The sequence below is a fragment of the Alligator mississippiensis genome, chromosome 11 (assembly GCF_030867095.1).
Source record: "Alligator mississippiensis isolate rAllMis1 chromosome 11, rAllMis1, whole genome shotgun sequence".
Taxonomy (NCBI): Eukaryota; Metazoa; Chordata; order Crocodylia; family Alligatoridae; genus Alligator; species Alligator mississippiensis.
In genome coordinates, this window is record NC_081834.1 from 59,334,967 (window position 1) to 59,357,912 (window position 22,946).

At 56.1% G+C, this 22,946-nt stretch overlaps 1 protein-coding gene across 1 annotated transcript; it reads left to right on the plus strand.

The window, feature by feature from the left end:
* The first annotated feature begins 1,473 nt into the window (after positions 1-1,473).
* LOC132244145 (uncharacterized) lies at positions 1,474-7,760 on the plus strand. The gene is made up of 2 exons (XM_059715187.1): positions 1,474-4,433; positions 7,320-7,760. Exon 1 carries the CDS (start codon positions 2,182-2,184, stop codon positions 3,142-3,144), a length of 963 nt encoding a protein of 320 aa, XP_059571170.1. The 5' UTR covers positions 1,474-2,181; the 3' UTR covers positions 3,145-4,433; positions 7,320-7,760.
* Positions 7,761-22,946: the final 15,186 nt, after the last annotated feature.

Here is a 22,946-nt window from a genome sequence, read left to right on the forward strand (position 1 = left end):
TCACGAAAGGCATGGAGACAAGGTCCACGGAGAAGGCAAGAGCAGTCCTGAGGTGGAAAAAACGTGCCAGAGAGCGGTCAGAGTCTCCTTTAATGGCAGAAAGGGGCCTGAAGGGAAGGTGTGGGGGGACAGGACTCCTGGAGTGGACAAAAAGAGGGGGAAAGGGGTGGGAGGGAGGAGAGGTGCAGAGTTGTTACAGGGGAAGAGCGTATACGAAGAGATAGCTTCAAAGAGGATGCTCTAGTCCCTTGCAGGGACAGGCGTCATCGCCTGGCGAAGGCAGCAACCGCGGATCCCGGCGGCGAGGGACCTTCCCCAGAGGCGAGGCAGGCGGCCTCAGTACCGAAGCCAAAGGAGGAGTCCGCAGCGTCCCGAGGGCCTTTGAGCGCCCGCCCAGCAGCACTCCATCCCCCGGGCAGGTGAGGGGCCAGCAGTGCTGCGGGGGCGTCCCATGTCTGTGCAGGGGACTGCAGAAAGGGGAGGAAAGTCCGCCCCGATCCAAGGTGGTGACCACGGCCCTGATGCTCTCACACCCGCTGCACGGGGTTGGAAACATCCCCAGGTACAGGAGCTCCCAGCCCTCCCAGCTCAGCCAGCGCTGCCCAGCCAGAGTGGGCAGGGAGCCCAAAGCTTGTATTGGCTCACTCGAATCCTCCTGCACCAGAGGGGTGCAGGAGACCCATCCCAAGCACAGGACCACAATGCAGATGGTGCATCCCAAAACCCTGGTCCAAAGCTAGGATGGCAGCTCAGAGCCTTGTGTCTCCACTCCTTGCAGGCCGAGACATGCGAGGGGCAGTCGAGATGTTGGGCGAGTGCCAACTGGAGCCAAGCCTGGTCCAGTGCTACAGGGACCTGGCGAGAGTTGGAGAGGTGAGGATGCTGCGCCGAGCTGCAGGGCTGGGGCTGTGTCTCCTTGGGCTGGCTGCGTGCTGGGCTCTGGAGAAATGCCTGCTGCTTCTCTCCAGCTCGCAGGGATCTTCCTGCAGTGGGTTAGAGCCTTGCAGGTGTGCAAAGCGACGTGGTCCCAGGCCCGAGATGGAGCCTGGCTCCGAGATGCGCCAAGACTTGCGTCCTCTTGCTTTCAGGTGCTGGGAAAGATCTTGTCCGAGGAACAAAAGAGATCGTTCCTGCAGCGGACCATTCTGGCAATTCAGCATGGGCGGATGCACATCAAGAGAGCTGCGCTGGTTTTCCTCTACGCCATCCTGGGGGAAACCAGCCTCCTGATCAGGGACAAGGTCGGCAGCCACCTTGGATACAGGGGACTGAGAAAGGGCCCCTCGCCTCTGTGCCACGGCTTGTCTCTCTCCCGCATTGCAAGGAGCAGAGAGAGGTCATTAGCCATGGCAGTGTGAGCTTTAGCACAAGCCAAGGTTGATTTGCACCATATAGATGAACTGAATCTGTGAGATATGTATATAAAGCCCAAGATAACAGTAACCCGCAGGTCACGTCAGCAGAGGCTGAAGCCTGCACCTGTCTATAAATTGCAGCTCTCCCCTGACTTGTGAGGACACTGGCCCCCAGGCTAACGGGAAGCGTGCCAAGTGCCTCCACACACAGTCTCTCCACACACACACTTACCAAAACTGAAAAATCTGTCCTTTCTTAAGGCCTAAATTTTTGTCCAGAAAAATACCCTAATAAAATACTTCAATGTGGAGAGCTAGAAGAATTCTTCCGACGCCTGCGCCTCAAAGAATATTTCCACAACCGAACTGAACCCACTCCCTACAGCAACTCATCCTCTGACAACATTCAGGAAAGGATCAATGCCAAAAAGCCCCAAAAAACATCAGATTGGACACCTCGCAGTGGACGAAACCCTAACCTTGACCGCTACATTGACTGCTTCAGGGAAAGAATGAACAATGAAATAATCAGCAACGCGCCACCACAACAGCCTCTTTCCACCAGAGAAAAAGGCCACAGAATCTCTAAGATCCGACCACCAAACAGTAATAAAACCAGCAGATAAAGGAGGAGCCATAGTCATCCTAAACCGTGAGGATTACATAAAGGAAGCCAAGAGACACCACCTACTACAAAGAACTACAAGAAGTTCCTACTCCCCTTTTCACCAAAAAACTCAACAATACCATCAAATCATTTCCATCAAGACTACAAGAAAAACTACAGACCTTGATCCCCCCGCTACCTAACCCGGGGACTTTTTACATGCTCCCTAAAATCCACAAACAAGGGAACCCTGGCAGACCTATCATATCCAACCATGGGACCCCAACTGAGGAAATATCAGGTTTCGTTGAATCAATCCTAAAACCGCTTGTCACCCACAGAGCAAGTTTTGTCCAAGACGCTACAGATTTTCTACGGAAACTTAAAAACATAGACCACCTTCCCAGCAACACCCTCCTGGCCACCATGGATGTTACCAGCCTATACACCAACATCCCACACCAGGATGGCATCCAAACCTGCCGTACATATCTACAGGAAAAAGATTACAACTCAGAATACAGACCCAAAGATATCACTGAGCTTATACACTTCATCCTCACACACAACAATTTCACTTCTGATAATCAACACTTCCTCCAGAGGATGGGAACAGCTATAGGCACTAAAATGGCCCCACAGTATGCCAACCTTTTTATGAGCCACCTGGAAGAAGACTTCCTCAAGAACTGCACCATCAAACCCTTGCTATACTTAAGATACATCAATGACATCTTCATCATTTGGACTGAAAACCTGCAATCTCTGATTGAGTTCCACCAGAAATTCAGCAATCCCCATCTCTCCATCCGACTTTCCCTAGAATACTCCAGCACCAGCATCTCCTTTTTAGACACGATGATCAGTATCCAGAAGGGTAAAATACAGACCACAGTATACAAGAAACCCACAGACCAACATACATATCTGCACAGAACCAGCAATCACCCGAAACACACCAAAAAACCTGTGATATACAGCCAAGCCCTCAGATCCCACCGCATCTGTACTGAAGAGCACACCCGGGATCGCCACCTCACCAATCTTAAAAAGGCTTTCACCCAGCAAGGACACTCCTCCAGAGAGAGAGATCGCACGTTTGAAAGAGCCACTTGGATACCACGTGAAGAACTGCTGCAGTACAGAAGAAAACCCCCACAAATCGCACACCACTGGTTATGACATATCACCCCTCCCTCAAACCCGTACGGAAAATCCTCAAAAAATTGCAACCCGTACTAGAAAGAGACCCAATTCTTAAAGAGCTCTTCCCAGAGCCACCCATCCTAGCCTTTAAACAAGCACCGAACCTCGCCAACCTCATCACCAGAAGCAAACTTCCTCAAGCCCAGACCACACCAAAAGGATCCAGACCGTGCCAGGACAAGAAATGCAAAACCTGCCAACACATCTCCACCACCCCCACTATTACTACACCCCACAACAGAGCCATCAGCACCCCAGGATCTTACAGCTGCACCTCCAGAAATGTGATATATCTCATCCAATGCACCAAATGCCCTGATGGAAAATACGTGGGGAGACCAAACAACAACTGCGCACCAGAACGAACGCACACCGGACATCTATCAAAGACAGAAATCCCAGATTATAATGCATCAAAAATCCAATGTCTATGTTTAGTCCATGATCTCTAGTATCCAGGAGGTTGGTGAAATGGAGCTCATAGGCTCGTCTCTGGGAAGTGGTGTGTACGTTTCCTTTGAGGATCAGGACTGCGAGATTGGAGAGAGAGTCGCTCTCCTGTGAGAAATGTGCCCCCACCGGTAATTGCGGATTTCTGTCTTCGTGTCATCCCAAATGGGCCTAGCCTCTCGCTGAACCAACACAGGAAGAGGCGTACAAACAAGGGAAGCTCGGGCAGGCCCCAAGGAGGACTATACAAGGATGGCCGCATTTGCAGGGAACAGACAGGAAAGGCTAAAGTGGCGACCAAACTTAGATTAGCAACAGAAATCAAGGACAACCAGAAGTCCTTCTTTAGGTACGTGGGGAACAGGAGGAAAATAAATGGGAGTGTGGAGCCATTGCTCAACAATACAGGAGAGCTGGTTACCAGCACCCAGGAGCAAGCTGAACTCCTGAATGACTACTTCGCCTCGGTCTTTCACTGGACCAAGGGGAAAACAGCGCCAGGTGGAGTACAGGATGAGCACGGCAGGAATAACTGCCTTCCTACTATTGCCGTAGAATTGGCGTGTGATCAACTAAAAATATTAGACATGGACAGGTCAGTGGGACCAGGTGATCTTCATCCAAGAGTGCTGAAGGAGCTGGCCGAAGTCATTGAGGAACCCTTGGTGAAACTCTTCCACAACTCGTGACGCTCTGGAGAAGTCCCTGAGGATTGGAAGAGGGCCAATGCTGTGCCCATCCACACGAAGGGCAGGAGGGAGGACCCGGGTAACTACAGGCCACTCAATGACCTTCAGTCAACTGAAATCTCAGAGGTATTGCCAATTAGCAACAGATGCAATGAATCTCCTGCTCTGTTCAGCATTGCTGAGGCCTCCCCTGGGGTCCTGTGTCCTGGTTTGAGCCACACGATTCAAGAAGGCTGTATCGGGAGTTGATTATGCACCAAGTGCTGAGATGCAGCTGCTTCTGGGGTGGGGCATGCTGGAGGCTAGGTCTACAGCACCCCCTGTCATGAAAGAGCCAGGTGCCTGGCATGGGTCATGGTTGATGCTCTCCCAGGGTAACCCTGGCAGCATCGTCATCCTCTGCTGGGGGCATGGGGTAGAAGGAGCAGTTCTGCACAGGAGGTGGTAGGGATCGTTTGGGGTCCTGCCCCGCCCCCACCTCAGTGGAGCGGGCAATGCCACCAGATCCAGTGCAAGGAGGCCAATATTTCCCAGCTACCTCCAAGCCTTTTTAAGAACAGCAAAGCTCACAGAGATGCACTGTATTGCCCAAGGATGCATTTAGGGACACGGTTCAAAGAAACCTCAGCCAGCTTTCTGTTCTGTGTGCGTATAACTAACTGCAGCTCAGTGTTAGCCTGTAGACAACTCCCTGGCTGATGCAAAGGAACAGCTAGATGTTTCCCTTGCACCTACATTGACTGTGCTGCGAAACACTTGAGGCCACTTTTGAGATGCAGACTTCCCTGCTGCCACACTTCACAACATTGATGTCCAAGTTGGGGTTGCCAAATATAGAGACTCCCCTCAAGGAGTTCACTGGGGGTGATATGCAAGTCTCACACCACTAGCATCCTCCTTCATCTGCACCGGGTATTACTTGAAAGCTGCAGTCACCGACCAGGACACTATTGCCCTAGATATACAAATGCAGAGCAGAGATAGTTCCTACCCTACAGGAGCTTGCAGTGCAAGGACCTGGTTTCACAAAACCCAGCAGCATAGAGCCAAAGGAGCATCTCGGAGGCTGCTGCCAATGTAGTGCCAGACCCCCGCTGTTCCCAGCTTGGGCGAGGCGAGAAGGGTCGTGCAGTCATCGTTCCTCCGCCCTGCACAGCCAGGACCAAGCACAGTGACAGTCTGCAAGTTCCTGAAAGAGGCAAGGGACTGCTCACTGGGCGTCTGCCCCAGATGGAGCACAGGCCGGATCCTGGAGGGATACGCCACGTGCAATGTGGTGCACTAGGGAGCAGCTCTGTGTCTAAGGCACAGTTTTCCAGAGATCCCTGGATGCAGCAAGACTCCAGCTTTCCCCACTGTGGGCCTGTGCACTCATGGCACAGCAAGACTCAGGGGCGGGAGCTGTCCCTGGCATGTTTTTACATGATGAACAACACGCCCAGGCATTGCCCTTCTCTTCTGGCAGGGCTCAAGGTTATGGCAGCTCTAATGCAGCCTTCAGTTTAGTACCCAGAAATGGGGCTCCAGCAGTCCACCATCCCGGTCCCTTGGATAGCGATGTGGTTATGAACAGTTCTTGTGAACACATGCTCCTGTCCTGTTAACAACAGGGCTAAGCAAGATGCTGCTCCAAGCTGGACTGTCTCCTACAGCTTTGTCCCTCTAAGTAAGATCACCCATATAGTAGCCAAACGTCTGGCTTGTATTTTATTATGAGTTTTGGCTTCCACATGGAGAGTCATTTCCTCTGAAGCATACACTCAATATTATGCAAAGGCTTCCCATGCTCATTCTCCACCGCTGCCAGGCACTGTGCTCTGTAGGATCATTCCTGCAGTACATGGTGGGAGACGTAACAAGAGCCCCAGCTCAGGTAAAACTCAAAAATACCCCAAAGAAACAAACCCACAATCCAATTTTTTTGGATAGCCAGCGTCGTTTTCAGACTCCCAATAGACAGTGTGGACAGACCAGATCTCCATGCTGCGACACCAGCAGACAGAAGTGTTAAACCTCAACCCCACGTGAGGCCCAACAACTAGGGAATCCGATGAACCAATTGCCCGTGGGATCCTGATACCCATTAGCCAGAGCAGAGCAGGGGGAAAACCCTATTAGAGTGGAGGCAACTTCGGACGGGTGCAGCCACCGCACACGCACCGCGCAGAGCACTGCGAACTAGGTTCAGCTCAGCTCAACATGGGAAAGGGCACAAGAAAGAGCAGATTGCAAAACTGGCGGGAAAAAGCAAGCATTAGCAAGCAGTGCACGAGCTGCAAGAAGTCAGCAGAAAAAAGGCGGGAAAATGCAAGAGAGACAGGGCGGGAAAATGCAAGGGTTCACCATCCTAACAAGAACTAAGTACCAGCTTGCGCCCGTGTGCATGCACACTCATACAGGCACTGGACAGGGTACGTTGGGTGGCTGCTGTTCTGCAAGCCCGCTGCCAAGCTGCCCGGCAGTCCTGGCTGCAGTTTTTGCACCGCAAGCAGCAGCCTAAAGAGGAACACGAGTCAGGAGTACAAAGAGGTGCAAAGATCATGAAACTAAGCACTGCCTGTGAAGGAATATTTCCAAGAGCAGCTTGGCTCTGCCCAAGGTGGTGCCTGGACTTGCAAAACAAGCATTGCCAGTGGGAGAAGATGGTGGTATAGATCTCGGGCAAGCGGAAGAGGCTGCAGATCTTCAGGGTGTTGCACAAACAGCTAGTTTCGTGCCCCTGGAGGCTTTTCCAATTTACCTCAAGGAGAGAGTCACACACACTCAGGCCAGGTCCAACTCGAGTTTATTGTTTGCAAACAGATCGACAAGGGAGTTCAATGAGTCGACCCCTAGCCACGCCCGAAGTTACATTTTTATACCTCTCATGAACAAGATTCCATTGTGGCAATCTGTGATTCGCTACAGTTTCCTGCAAAATTTAGTACGTGCGTAGTCCTAAACCGGACAAGTAACAAGGGTTTCAAAATTTATGTGCAAAGCAGGCAGTAACTAATCTTTGTGTTCCCACAGGAATCAGCCTTATCGCAAACCAAACATTTGTTCGGACTGTTCCTTATTATGCTACTGATTATCTAATGCAGGAAGAAAGAAGAGAAAAATAATTTGCATTTCTCAGCTGTGAGGCCTTTTGTGTAGTGAGATCATGAGACATTTTTGCCACAAGGGTGACCAATAACATTGTCCTGGAGATCACCGGGGATCCTGCTCCAGAGGACCAGGCGAATGGGAGCTCTGTCGCCCTTCGGACGTATGCAGCCACTCGTGGAAGCGTGCAACCCCCAACCGCTACACGAGCTGGGCCTGGGACCCGGGAGTCCAGGGGTGGGAGCTGCGACCTTGGTGCCCATCGAGGGCAGCCACAGCTGTCTGTGCCCTGGCATCCCCATGGGGCCCCTAATCTGCATGGGCTTTGCTCAAGCCAGTGGGCACCAGCCCAGTGTGAGTCCTGACCTGCCCCAGGCGTCCTGCCCCAGCCCAAAGCATGCTGGGAGATTGCACCAAGCAGCAGAGCCAGGGGGCCTGAGTTATCTCCCTGCTCTGGGAGAGGGACCGGGGGCAGGCCAGGAGCCCGGACCCCTGAGCTCCCCTTGCTCTGGCAGGGGCTGGAGGGTTACGAGGGGGATCGGGGAACCCAGGCACCTGGGTGCCCTCCCGCACCCCAGCAAGCGCTCACCCACCTGAGGTCGGTCTTCAGCTCCCCCGCCAAGTCTCTGCCCCCCACGGGGAGAAGAGAAGGGGAAGCAGAAAAGCTGGATGGGGAAAGGGCAAGAGGGGCTGAGCCCAGGGCCGGGCACAGAGCACCTCTGCCTGGACGCCCTGCCATGCGCTGGGCACCAGGGGCGCCCGCCCCAACTACATCATCCCAGCCAAGGCTTTTTCTAGCCGGGGCTTCAAAACCTCCAAGGATGGAGATTAGAGAGCCTCTGTGGGAGCCTGTTCCTGTGCTTTACTAACCGCCTCCTGAGCTTTTCCTCTGATCTAACCTAAACTTGGCTGGATGCAACCTGAGACCAATGCCCTTCTTATACCTAGGCCAACGCCTGCCCGCAAAGGCCAGCCACCTCTCCTATTCCCGCTGTACCCAGCCTGACACCCCCACAGCCAGCCGCAGCTCCTGTCCCTGTGATACTCAGCCCAATGCCCCCAGAGCCAGCTGCAGCTCCTGTCCCTGTTATACCCAGCCCAATGCCCCCAGAGCCAGCTGCAGCTCCTGTCCCCGCTATACCCAGCCCAATGCCTCAGAGCCAGCTGCAGCTCCTACCCTTGTTTTCTGCATCTGGTCACCCCTGCCAGACCTAGCCACAGCTCCTACCAATTATACCCAGCCTGACGCCCCCCAGATCCAACTCGGGGCAGCAGGGAAACTGAGGCAGGAATGGCGTGACCCGCAACCCAGAAGCAGGTTTCCAGCAAGTGGGGTGAGCACCCAGCTGTCCGGGTCTCCAGGCCGTGCTGCCCTCTGCCATTGCTAGGTCAGAAATCTGAAATTATTGTATGGGAAGCTCAAATCCATGGATTTTATGCAAAACTATCCTACAAAAAAAGCGTGCAAATAAGTCTTGTTCTTTTCGTAACATCCCTTTGCCATATACTGTTCTCATCACGTCCTCAGTCTTGATCAACAGCTTCTTGGAGGCGGTGGTGGCGGTGGCAGGCCCTGCCCCGGGCCCACACAGCGCGTCCCCAGCACCGCTGCCTTGGGGAGGCCATTGACCAGTGCCATGAAGCCTGGCTATCCACACGGCTGGTCCAATATCTCAGCCCGAGCCCGGTCTGGCCCGCTTGCAAGACAACTGCCGAGTCCTGTCCCCAGCAACGCTGGGCTGGGAGCGGGGTAGAGGAGACTTGTCCCCACCTGGATGTGGACGTGTGCAATGTGCCCAGATGTGCTTCCCAGGTGTGGGGGTAGCAGCTGGCCTAGAGGACCTGCAGCAGCTGGAGCCTTTGGCTGCACCAGGCCAGGGCGCTGAGGGGGTTGAACCCTGACCCCATGTTCCCGGCGGGGACGGGGTCAATCCCCGCCCCGGGGCACCTGGAAGAAGGCCCCGGCCCAGCCCCGTCTCCTGGGACTGCAAGGGCGGGCAGCCGGCACTGCCCCGTGCACAGCACAGAACCGGGGGCCAGTTTCAGGCTGGATGTAAGGAAGAATTTCTTTACTATCCGACCCCCAAGGTCTGGAATAGCCTGCCGCCGGAGGTGGTTCAAGCACCAACTTCGAACACCTTCAAGAGACACTTGGATGTTTATCTTGCCGGGATCCTACGATCCCTGCTGACTTCCTGCCCCTGTGGCAGGGGGCTGGCCTCGATGATCTTCTGAGGTCCCTTCCAGCCCTAATGTCTGTGAATCTATGAATCAATGAATTCATGCCACAAAAAAATGCGTGTGCACTTTGAAGATACAGCATCATCTGTTGAGCATCATGCACACAGGGTCGGGACCAAGAGCTTTCAGCGTTGCCCAGCCAAGGTCATTGCAGGCCCGGCTGCCCGTGCTCTCTGGCCTGCTCTGTCTTCCTGGACCTGGTCCTGGGGAAGACTCCAAGCAAGGTATCCTAGAGGGGACCCTGCCGCAGTGGTCAGGTGGGATGAACGGGGACCCTGATTTCTTGCCGTGACCCCAGTGACACCAGTACAAGAAGGAAAAGATGGCTGGATACAGCAGTGCTCTGCAGAACAGGGCCCGTGACCAGCCATGGCCTCTCCAGGGGAGATCAAGCCCTGGCACCTCATGTGGACGTGCTCTGGTGAGATCCTCATGGCAGGACTGGTCCTGAGCACCCAGAGAGCAAGGGCAGGATGACCCGGACATTTCCCAGGTCACCTTTATATCCCATGGTGACAAGAGGTGGGAAGAGGGCAGGCTTGGATCCCACAAGCTGCCACAGCGCTGAGGGACCCCATGTCCTCACATTTACTGGGATCTCTGCATGTGTCAGGCCAGGGAGCTGGACCCCAGAGGTGAAAGCTCCCACCTGGACGGTACCTGCATAGAAATCCTGATGTGATCTGCCACCTGAAACCTGGCCTGACCCGGCCTGAGGAAGGGGTCAGACTCCTCTGGGAAGTGGAGGGGGAGAAAACCCTCAGGGCAGATGGGAAGCAATGACTAGGGGAACGTGCAGGATGACGTGCTAAAGCAAACCCAAGCACCTTCTCTTCAGTGAAGCCCTTATGTGAGCCCAGGGAAGGTTTCATCAGGATTTGCAGAGAGCAGAGAGGCCTGAGGATCTGGCCCCGGGGCGTGGGGTTACCCAGGACCCTGCCCCAGGGCTGTCCCTGTGCTTCGCTGCCGGCCCCAAGTGTCACGGTCAAAGGTCGTCCCGGGCCAGGCCAGACCCCTGGCGCCCACAACCCCGCGCTCAGCACCTTCCCCCAGGGGGAATGAACACTCTGGTTGCCGTGGCAACGGTGCTGTTGCTTAAAAGTGTGACATCACAATCCCCAGCCTAACTGTCAGCCCGGCTCCGCCCAGCGCGCTCGTGGCGTCGCCGCAGCCAGTCGCACGTCCCGGTCGGCAGTGTTTGCGGAGTTAGTTGATTCGCTGTTAGTTGGTTTGTTATGTTTGTTAGGTCATTAGTTCGATAGTTTGTTATTTCAGTAGTTCATTAGTTCATTCATTCGTTAGGTAGTTCGTTAATTCGATAGATAGTTTGTTACTTCATTAGTTCGACATTTTGTTAGTTCAGTAGTACCTTAGTTTAGTAGTTAGTTCATTAGGTAGTCACTTCATTGGTTAGATAGATCGTTAGTTCCTTCATTAGTTAGACAGTTAGTTAATTAGTTCCTTAATTCAGTAGATCATTAGTGTATTTGTTAGTTAGTTAGTTTAGTTAGTTAGTTAATTAGGTCAGTGGTTAGTTTCCTGTAGTTCCCCACCCGAGCGGTGGGAGCGCACGCCTGCAGGAGCCGTGAATGCCCGTTCTCGCGCAGCCGTGGGCAGCACCGGGGACACCTGCGGGCCCGTCACAGGCACTTGTGGGCTATGGGGCGAGGTGGGGCAGGGGCTCAGGCTGTGCCAGGCCCAGGACGCGGCCCCGGGCCTCGTCCCTGCTCTCGCCAGCCCGGTCCTCTCGCCCTCCTGCAGCTCAGGGCTGCGTTTGTTGCAGATGCTGCGGCGCGAGAAGCTGCCACCGCTGCGCCTGTGCTCCAGCACCCCGGGTGAGGGCTGGGCACGGCCCCCACGGCACCAATGGGGGTGGGCGGCAAGGGAGGCTTCAGGCCCGGCAGGGTTTGCCTGGCAGGCCAAGCCCCGCTGTGCCAGGTCCAACCTGGACAGACCCGGCTCCGTGCCCCCAGCTGTGCCCCCTGCTCCGCACCAGCCAGGTCCTGGAGACGGGGAGCAGGACTGGGCCCCACGGGCTCCTCACTCTGCCCCGGTCCTGGCCCTGCCCCTGCCCAAGTCTTGCCTGTCGCAATGGCCCTGCTGCCCTCTGCTCCCTTGCAGGGGGGCCACACGGGCTCTGGGACCCCCGTCCTCACAGCGGTGCTCAGTCCCCCCCAGCCTGATGCTCAGCCTTCGTCTCCCCTCAGCACCAGATGCCACCCTGGGCGCAGGCAGGCGGGCAGCAGACAGGCTCCCCGCCATTAAGGGCGCTGCGGATTTACCTCCCCTGGGGGCAGGCCAGGAGCGGAGGGAGCGTGCACCCGGTGAGTTTGGGTCGCCTGAGCTGGGGGGCTTGTGCGGTTGTGTGGGGAGGGGGAAAGGTCTCTGCATGGGGGCACCCCCTCTCCCTCCGCGGTCTCCATTCCCAGGGGTCGAGCTGATCCAGCCCCTCCAGCCCCACGGCACTTTCTTCCACCCTCCAGATGTCTGTTTGGGCCAGGAGACCCCTCCCCAGTCTTACTGCCCCTCATCCCTTCGTGCCCTGGCACCCACCCATTCTGTCAGCAGAGTGGGTGCAGCTGACGCGGTGCCCCTTGTCCCCCCCAGGACCAGGAGCAGTGCCGGGGGGAAGTGGAGGGGTGGGGGAGACCCTCCCAGCTGTGCGGGGCAGCTCTGCCAGGGCCGAGATGTGGCCGGACCCTCCCGCTGCCGTGAGTCTCTGCCCTGACCAGGGGTGTGTGGGGTCTGATCTGGGAGTCAGGGGTCTCTCCCCAGGTGCCCTGTGCCCCTGCCACCTCCATGCATGGCATGAGATCCCGGGGGAGTGTCTCGCTCTCTGCCGACTCCACGGGCCCTGCAAGAATAAGGGAGGGGGTCGTGGGCTCATCCCCCGATCCCAGGGACAGTCCTTCCCAAACCAGAGTGTCGGAGGGCACCTGGGACCCTGAGTGGGAGGTGCGGGCTCACCTGAGATGGGTGGTAACAGCCAACCCCTGGCACCCCCAGGACCCAGGCCTGTGAGCCCTGCCCAACCCCAGGGCTCTAGGGGCTGCCATCCCTGCACCCTGGGGAGATGGGGAACTCGCTGCCCAGGGGAGTCCATCGCCCCAGCAGCTCTTTCCTTCCCCAGGCGGAGAAACCCCGTGGCAGGCAGCGCCGTCAGCAGGTGAGCGGGACCCAGGCGGGCTGGGGGCTGTGAGGGAGACCGAGTGGGCTGGGCATGGCTGCATGGAGCGGTGGACCAGAGGGACAAGGCTGGGGCTGGGCTGGGGGATGACGGGTGAATGCATGGCCAGAGGGACAGGTGGGGGCAAGAGGTGGCTACGTGCGCAGACAGACAGGCCGTGGCATGACGTCTCTCTAACCCGCGCCGTCTCATTTGCTGCAGCTGGAGCTGGAGGCGCTTCGAGCCCGGCTGGCACAGGCGGAGCAGGACATGGAAACTGTGCTGTCCTGGTAGGTGTGGGGCTGGGGAGGGAGCTGGCTGTTCCCGTTGTGCGGCACAGGGCTCGGGGCACAAGCCCAGGGTGCATCCCACCTTCTGTGCATGTTTCTTCCTGGGGAAGGGGTGTTTTCTGGGACGGCGCCATCCACCTCTCTCAGCCCAGAAATGGTTTTTTGTCTCCACAGCGCACGGCAAAGGGAGGAGCGGCTCCTGGTGAGTTTGCATGGGGCAGGGGTCCTCAGGGCTGTGGGGCAGGGGAGGGAAGAGGCTGAGGCAAGCTTGGCCAGGCTGGGGGATGTCCCAAAGGCTGCTGAAGCTGGGAGCAGAGTCCCGACACATGGCGTGCGGGGAGAGGAGGGACCGGATGGGTGCGCAGGGAGGTAACGCTGGTGGGCGCGGGGCCCGATACGCTGGGCGCAGGCATGGGCAGGCTCTGACGGGCTGGGGGGATTCTCGTGCAGGCCCAAGTGGAGGCGCTGAGGAGCCAGAACCTCTTCCTGGTGCTGGCCCTCAAGGCGCAGAGGGAGCAGGGCTGCGAACAGCACAACAGCCCCACGGAGGTGAGTCCTTCTGCATGCCCCCGCCCCAGGGGAGGGGGAGTGTGCGTGTGCCCGTGTGTGCACAGGGCAAGGCTGGCCCCTGCTCTGCCAGCCCCGCAGTGGAGGAGACGGGGGGTTGCCCTGACTCCATGCGGGGAGGGCTTGTGTGTGCAGTGCTGGGCACCATGTGAACTGTGTGGATGGCACAGTGGGACCGGTGGGGTGACAGGTCTGTGCTGCACTGACCTCCCCTGCTCCCTGGATTGCTGTCCCCCAGCCTCCCCACATACTCCACCATGTGCCAGCTCTGGGCCCACGGGCTGGATTTTCTCTTCACTTCCATAGATTCATAGATGTTAGGGTCGGAAGGGACCTCAATAGATCATCGAGTCCGACCCCCTGCATAAGCAGGAAAGAGTGCTGGGTCTAGATGACCCCAGCTAGATACTCATCTAACCTCCTCTTGAAGACTCCCAGGGGAGGGGAGATCACCCCCTCCCTTGGGAGCCTGTTCCAGACCTTGGCCACTCGAACTGTGAAGAAGTTCTTCCTAATGTACAATCTAAATCTGCTCTTTGCTAGCTTGCGGCCATTGTTTCTTGTAACCCCCGGGGGCGCCTTGGTGAATAAATACTCACCAATTCCCTTCTGTGCCCCCGTGATGAACTTAAAGGCAGCCACAAAGTCGCCTCTCAGCCTTCTCTTGCGGAGGCTGAAAAGGTCCAGTTTCTCTAGTCTCTCCTCGTAGGGCTTGGTCTGCAGGCCTTTGACCATACGAGTTGTCCTTCTCTGGACCCTCTCCCGGTTATCTGCATCCTTCTTGAAGTGTGGCGCCCAGAATTGCACGCAGTACTCCAACTGCGGTCTGACCAGCGCCCGATAGAGGGGAAGTATCACCTCCTTGGACGTATTCGTCATGCATCTGCTGATGCACGATAAAGTGCCATTGGCTCTTCTGATGTCTTCGTCACACTGCCGGCTCATGTTCATCTTGGAGTCCACTAGGACTCCAAGATCCCTTTCCATGTTTGTTTTTCATTTGCACCAGACTCCCATGGATATGGAGGGGATGGCGGAAGAGTGCTGGCCACCATGGAGGGGGTAAGTGGGGGACAGAGAGGGCAGGGTGAAGTGCGGGGCTGTCCTGGGTAGCTGGTGGGCTCTGGGCCAGGCTATGGCATGTTGCAAGTGATGCTGTTTGCAGGTAGGGGAGTCCTTCCTTCTCCGGTGCTGGTGGGGATGGATTCATTCCAGGACCCATTTCTGACCAGCTCCTTTTTGTGCAACCAGGAGCATTAGCCCCCGCCAGGAAAAAGAGGCAGGGTCCCACGAGGACAAGGGGACCCAAACCAAGCTGCCCCTCCCTGCAGAAGCCAGCACCCAGGCAGAGGGCCCTGGGCATGAACACGCCAGCACCCAGACTGGGCCCCTCTGCTGGGCTGAAGTGGGGTGCAAGACAGAACCCCTGCCCGTCATGGAGGCGAGCACGCAAACGAAGACTCGCCTCCGTCAAAATCGACCAGGACATGGGGAACGGTATGGTGCTTTTTTACTGTTTGTTTGTGAGCCTGGGATCAGAGCGGGATGGGACCTGGGTGCTGATCAGGGCCCCTTCTGCCTCCAGGCAGGTCAGGATGACCCCTGATGCCCATCCCTCAGGGTGCCAGTGCCCTGAACCAAGCAGTTCAGTTCCCTCCTGTGTCAGTCCCACATCATCCCTGGGCCTCTGCATCCTGTCACCTCTCAGTCTTCCCTTGCGGAGGCTGAAGACATCCAGGTCCCTCAATCTCTCTTCATAGGACCTTAGCTGCCGGCCCCTAACCATATGAGCGGCCCTCCTCCGGACCCTCTCAAGGTTACCCACGTCCCTCTTGAAGTGCAGTGCCCAAAACTGAATGCAGTTGTCCAGCTGCGCCCTTACCAATGCCGCACAGAGGGGAAGCATCAGCTCCCTAGACCCGTTTGGGATGCACCTGCTAATGCATGACAGAGTGCAGTGAGCTTTACTTCTCACTTTGTCACACTGATGACTCAAGTTCATCCTGGAGTCAACTATGACTCCAAGATCCCCGTGGCAAGGTGGGGCTCCCCGCCTAGCCGCTGTGCTGGGTTCCCCCACCTGATTCGCTTTCCACGTCTTGTTGTTAATTAATTAATGATCTTAATTAGGCAGGAGACTCCCAATTACTGCCCCAATGCCAGGGAGAATTAACTGTGGCTCCGTACCTCCCCTACACCACAGTCCATGCCTTTCAGATGGCATCCAGATGTTATAGTGCTCCTGGCCTAGCGCTGGAGCAAGCTTAGGCCGCGCTGACAGGCCTCGGTCACCTGCACACTCCACCCTCTCTCACAGGGGCTCTTTCATGCATCACCAGCTTATGCTGCCTTGCTCCCTCTTGGAGGGAGCAAGGCATAGGCTTAGCTAGTCCATTCCTTGGGTGGCAGACGTACCATCTGTGGGACCTCCCCCACAACCCTCACCAGAGTAGTGGCCAGCCAATTACCCAACCGGGTCTAATCTTACTCTGGCCCCTTCCGGGACAACACGATGTGTATATAAATGTACTGGGCCCTCAGCCCTCTGGGTCTTCTCCCCCTTCACTTGGTCTCCCCATCTCCACACCCTTCCCTTGGGGCCAAGGGGCTTCCCTCCCCGGTGGGCTCAGGTGGCCGCAGCCATGCCTGCCCCCTACCTCCGGTGGTGTCTGACCCACCTGAAGGTGGGAGCTGGGGTTAAGGTGCCCCGACCTGCCTTTCACCGGGTGGTAATGGGCATTTCCTGGGGCTCCCACACCACTGGGAGCCCCACCAGGCCACCCACTCGCAGCAGGGTGCTCCATGAAGCTTCACAGCCAGGCGATGCTGTTGCCTGGCCTGCCAGCAGCAAAATGCGCTGCTTACATAGGCAGCCCTGAATCAAAAAATGGGTGCCGTAATTAGGCACCTGCTTGCTGCTGGCTTCTAGCCCTTACAGTGGGAGGCACAAACTGTGCCCTGCCACAATCCCGTTCTGCTGCTGTGCTCCTTTGAAAGTCATTTCCCAGTTTGTGAGTGTGACGGTGATTCTTTCTGCCTAGATGCAGCACTTAGCACTTGACTTTATTAAACTGCATCCTATGCTGTCCATCATCCATCTCTAACCAGTTAGCCTTGTGCAAACAGGAGCAGATGCCCCTCCCAGGGGATGGATGCAGGGACCCAGGCCAGCCTGCCCTGCACCAGAGAGGCCAGCACCCAGGCAGAGGGCCCTCGCCATGCAGACACCTGCACCCAGACCAGGGCCCTCTGCCTGGCTGAGGTGGGGTGCCAGGCTGGCCCGGGGACGATGTTGGAGGCAAGCACCCAGACCATAAGGCATCATTGTCTAAGGTGGACACGACAGGGGGAAAGGTATGATGCTTTTCCTAGTGCTAGCATGAGAGCGTGGGATCTGTGTGAGGAGTGGAGGGAGGGCTGGAGCCAGGACTATGTTCCTGGTCCTGGGAAGGTCTTGTGAGTTGGGAGCAGGACGGGTTGAGGGCTGGGACCCCAGTGCCAGTTCCTGGGACAGAGGCAGTGGTGGAGAGAGGGGAGGCCGGGGTATGGGCTGGTGGAAGTGGTAGGGCTTGGGGGTTTGGGGTGTCTGCAAGGTGACCAGTGTCTCTGCCTCCCACCCCCAGTGCTGACACGGCAGCAGAGGGGAGGAGGCGAAGGTGGGGAGCATTGAGCAGGTGAGTTGCCAGGGCTTCACCCCAGGGTTTGGCGGTCAGAGCTTCTGGCCCAGGTCAGGCCTGCTGGGACAGAAATCCCCGCTGTACCAAGTGTGAGAACCACGTACTGCTCCCGGCTGGGGAGACTCTCCTTTACCCCGTGGTTGTTCCTGGGTGTGAGCAGAGGGGCCGAGATCCAACCCCATCCTGCTCACACTAGTTTCTTCACACCTGGCCTGCACCCCACCCTGCGCGTGCCCTAACTCTGCCCTTCTCCCACAGGTTTCACCTGGCCTGGATGGTCCCGTGCTGTTTTGCCCCCAGATGAACAGCTGAACTCCTCCCCTCCCCATGCCCCTCTTTTGTTTCTGTTCATGATGAATCTGCCAGCGCATGATAGATACCGGCACTCAGGTGTCCCTCCATCCTCCCGTGCCTGATCCGGGATGGCCCACAGGATGCCAGTGTTGGTGCTTTTGCCTCTCTGAGCATGTAAGTGGTTTCCCATTCCTTCGAGGTTTCCACAGACTCTTCTTTTGTCCCTTTCTCTTGGGCTGCACACTCCAATCAAGGGGCCATCATGACCTTAGGGCTTCTTAGGGCTACTAGGAGCCATGTCCTTTGAACGTGGCCATGAGCCAGGCAGGCTGCAAGTACACCTGAGCTATTAGGCAAGGAGGATGCACAAGTGTGACCAGTGAAGCAAGGGGCATGGTATGAACCACTGCCGCATTTCTCCAGTTTGACACCTGTTCACCATTCTGGTCTTTAATGGAGTGGCCTTGGCTTAGATCTGGACCATCTGATCTGGACCAGACAGTCCAACCCACTGCCATCAGAATCATGGCATGATTTTTAAAAGGGCTTTAGCAATTCTGAGCTTGGTATGTCCTGCTTGGATCCTTCTGAGCGGAGCATTTCAATGCTCTTGTTGGAATGACTCTTCATTCAGAATTTGTAGTTTGAATTTTCAATTTTGTTTTTATTTTAACCTTGTTTCCTGCCCCCCGCTCCCTTCAAATTCCTCTGGAGTCCCTTTAAAGCCATATGGAAAGGGTCACAAGTGTCTCTGGAAAGGGAGGAACTTTTTCAACTGATTCACAGTGCACCTGTGTTACCTATGGCATTGCTGTGATGTATATCCCCCAAAGTGTCCAGCTGGGAACTACACATTCCCTGGGAAAACGTCCCTTGTCCTCAGAGCACAGATGTGAATAGAGGCCTGGGCGTTTCTGTAGACGTCTGCAGCTTTTATGAGGAAGGAAAATGCTTGTGTGCACAGGTCGTCAGTGAGACAGCCCTGGGCAAGATGATATCATTTGGCTATATGCTGGCTGATCCCATTCCTTACCACTCCTCCGACCCCTAGCCCATCGCGTCCCCATTTGCTTGTAGCATTCAAAGCCCAAGGAAATCTTAATGTTGGGATCGCCCCCCTCACTCTCATGTAACCTTGTAACAGGCCCCTGCCCGCTGCACCTCGGCACTGCGGCTCCAGGGACCCGGCTGCAATCAAGGCAGGCAGTGCCACGCCCAACACAGGAGCCCCGCTGATTGCCCCAAGGACCGGGTGCAACGGCTTGAGAGTGGGCCCGGATACAGAGGCACCGGGGTCTTGAACCAGGACACTTTAAACAGGATCGGATGCTCTCCCAGCTGTCGGAAGGGATGAGGGATTTTTTGCCAAGGTCAGCACAGCTGGGGAAGCATTGGACACTCGTCCTTCTTCTGTAGTGTCTGGGAAAAACCTGGATGCTCAGCTTGCCACACGAAGGAATCCAGCAGGTTCCCCTGGAGGAAAAGAGAGCCAGGAAAGAACCGCAGGCTCTCCTGACTGCTGCAGCATCAGGGACCCAGGCGGATGCTCTTCATCCAACAGAGTCGGTGAGCACCTGAGCTAAGGAGCAGCAGGTCCCCAAAAGGCACACGGAAGCCTGTGCCGAAGCATGTAGCTTGGGTGGGCCTGGGAAAGGGCTGCCCAGGGCGATATGAAGCGGGAAACAGGTGAAGAACTCCAGTGAGGACGCTTCCCAACACCACGTAACCAGCTGGTACGCCTGTGAGTTTGGGATTCCCACCGGCCTCCTCCCGGGGTAAGTGGGGTTCGCTCAGAGGAAGTGGAGGTCAGGATGAGATGGTGCCATAGCTGACCTAGCACCAGGGAGGGAAGGTGGGCGAGTGAGGGGTGCACCAGCCAACCCAAGCCTAGGAAAGGGATCACTCAGCGCAAAGTCATCGCTGCCCTACTTGGTTGCCTAGTATGAGCTGTTTAACGTACGTGACCTGTTTATTTGTGATTTGGACATAAAAGGCAGCAGCAGAGTCCTTGTGGTTTCAATTCTTGCCAGACACCTCACAGAGAAGAAAAGACAACCTCATGACATCAAGATGTCACCAGGGCTAATTACAAGACCCGAGTGGAAAAGGGTGAGCTGCAGGGAAGGAGGAGCCCCAGACAAGTCATGAGCATGCTGTCACACCTGGACCCTCAGGGAACCACTGATCACCTCCAGGCAAGTGAAGTTTCACCCAGTGGAAACAACAAAGGTGTGGCATGGCGTGGTTTGGCATGGCGTGGCGTGACCCAGAGGGGTGGAAGTTGTCTGTGGCCCATCGGCCACTGCATCTGGCATGAGGCTGTCACAAAACCCTTTCCCCTACAATACAAGTCTCTTTCATCAATTTGTCCTGTCCCCTTTCTGACACTAGGCCAAGCCCAGGACGATTGCAGTGAGGCCTGGTGTTGGCAGTGGGATGCCAGTCGAGAACCAGAGAGGGGTGAGGACACTGCTGCACTGCAGACTCCCCGTGCAGTTGGCCCAGGCACAGCAGGACGCCTGATCCAGCTCATCGCCCGACTTCCCACTGCATCCAGAGCTGCCCTGTGTCCCAGCCCCAGCAATCAAGCTGTCACGGTATGTCTTCCCGTAACCCTTTCCGTGTTCTTTGAATGTAGGAGAATGTCTTGAGGGCTGCCTGACATAGGCCAGGGCTGCCTTTCTCTGTTCCCCCAGGGGGCCAGGTACAGCTTCTAAAAATACCCTTGTAACCCGGGCAGTACTCCAAGAGGTACCCCCTCTCCAATTGAAGGGATCAGAGCAGGTGAACAAGCGCTGTGGGAGGTGTAGGGACTCTCCTCCCCCTGTAGAGCAGAGCCAGACCACCACTGGGGACCTAACCATAGACCTTTTAATGAGGGAACATAACGGGCATAATCAGGGGGTATAGTGGACTGAAGCTCAGTGTCATCCCCATGTTATGAGAAGACATGCAGAGGCCTCTTGCTTCAATACAACTCCCATGTTGATAATGGATGGCAATGGGGCAGACATGCGTGATTACCAGAAGCCCCTGGTCACGGACCTTCCCCAGTCACAGACCTGCACGTATGGAGCCAAGGACTGGATGATGATGATTTGTACTTTGAACTGAGACTAGTGTGCGAAGAGGCAGCTGCAATTATGACTGAGCAGGCCTATTTCGATCAGCTCTGCTCATCTGTGTGCAGGGGACACTAGAAAAGGCACCTTGAACAGTCTGTTTCACATCACCTGCCTGAATCTGCCCAGGTCAAGTACTGAGGTCTGCAACCTGGACTATCCGCACCCTGGTGCACGGCACTAACAGCGACCGACTGGCCTGAAGGCCAGCACTTGTGTCCAGAGCTGCATGGATTTCTTTCCCTGAACAAGCGTGCAGAAAATGATCTACTCATCCCAAAGCAACTGAATGACACAGTGAAACGTATGACAGGTACTTGCAGATACACTCATGCTCCTTGGCTGTCTCTTCTGTCTCATACCCCTTCTCCTCAAGTTCGAGATACAGAGGCTACGTTATCATGGACCCCATGTCTAAACTTCCTGGTTTTCTTTTACTAAGGCAGAGTTTGACTATGTTGAACAAGGTTCAGAGTGGACAACTACCTACTTCGCTACTGGAATTGTATTAAAGCGCCCAAGTTTGTGTGTGGCGAAATCCAGACTGTAGCACATATCACCGAGGACTGTCCTGTTTATCTTTGTAATGATTGCACTGAGGACCTGCACCAGGCTGCTGACGATGCCTCGCCATAGGTTTCATAGTTTCATAATTTCATAGTTGGTAGTGTTGGAAGGGACCTGAGCAGATCATCAAGTCTGACCCCCTGCCATGGCAGAAAAATGTACTGGGGTCAAACGACCCCAGCAAGCTGTTCATCTAACCTCCTCTTAAAGACCCCCAGGGTAGGAACGAGCACCACTTCGCTTGGAAGTTGCTTCCAATGGGCCTGGAATGGGCCCTCATTGCTTGCAGGTCTGTGCTCCAGTCCTGGCCCCCAGGAGCCTGCCTGTGCCTGCTCTGTGGTGGGTACAAGCTGCCGCCTCAAGCGCCCCCTTGTCCCATGCACTGTTCTGGCCTGGCACCTTCATCAGTTCTTGTGTGGACTCAGCTGTGCAGGCTTGATTGCAGTTTTTCTAATTAAAGAGCATCCAAATATAATGTCTGCTCCTCCTTGGACGTCTCCTCCACAAGAACTGCTGCTTCTCGGGGCTGGATGAGAGCTGGGTGAGGGGCTGTTCTTGCCTGGTGTAGGACGGGGGGCACAACAGGGCCAAGCATGACAGTGTGTTCTGGTCCTGTCACATGTGAGCTTTTGATCCTGCCACTAGTGTGGCTCCCAGAGCCCTGCTCCAGGAAGGGAAAGCAAGAAATCCCAAGTATTAGCAAAGAAATGATTATACTGCAAGGGAGGGAATATAGGCCTGGGCATGAGAGCAGTAGGCACCACCCATGAATGCTGCATGCCCCGGAGACAGAACCTCTTCTGCAGTGATGTTCAGCAAAATCAAGTGCAAGCCCTGCGCTTGGGATGGAGGAACCACATGCACAAATACAGACTGGGGAGTGACTGGTTGGGCGGCAGTGCTGCAGAGGGCCTAAGGGTTACAGTGGACCCTGAGCGGAGCGTCAGCCAGCCCTGTGCTCTTGTTGCAAAAAGAGCCAGCAGCCTCCTGGGTTGCATTAACAGGAATGTCACCTGCAAATCATGGGGAGTGATTCTCCTGCTCTGTTCAGCATTGCTGAGGCCTCCCCTGGGGAACTATGTCCTGGTTCGGGCCACACGATTCAAGAAGGCTGTATCGGGAGTTGATTATGAAAGGCCCCCTCACCAAGTGCTGAGATGCAGCTGCTTGTGGGTGGGGCATGCTGGAGGCTAGGTCTACAGCACCCCCTGTCATGAAAGAGCCAGGGCCTAGTGCCTGCATGGGTTATGTTTGATGCCCTCCCAGGGGCGAGGTCTCCAGCCTGGGGTCCAGGTGTGAGTGGGTGTGAGGGGCAGAGAAAGGGAAAGGGTTAGAGGTGTCTTTGTCCTTGTCATTGGCAGCTAGAAATCCCCCCGCTGGGGTCAATGATGTTGTTTTGGGCCGTCCAAGACACTTCATGACATGGGGCTAAGCCAAAACCCTGGGCCCAGCCAGTCGCCATGAAGAGACGGGGTCACGGCATCCCCAGAACAAGGGGCGCCTGCAGCCAGTCCACAGCAGGGCCGCGGTGCCAGCTGGGCTCAGGGAGGCAGTGCGGGCACCGTCCCCTGGAGCCACAGGCAGCAGCCCCGGCCTCTCCTCTGCAGCCCGTAAAAGCCAGAGCCAGG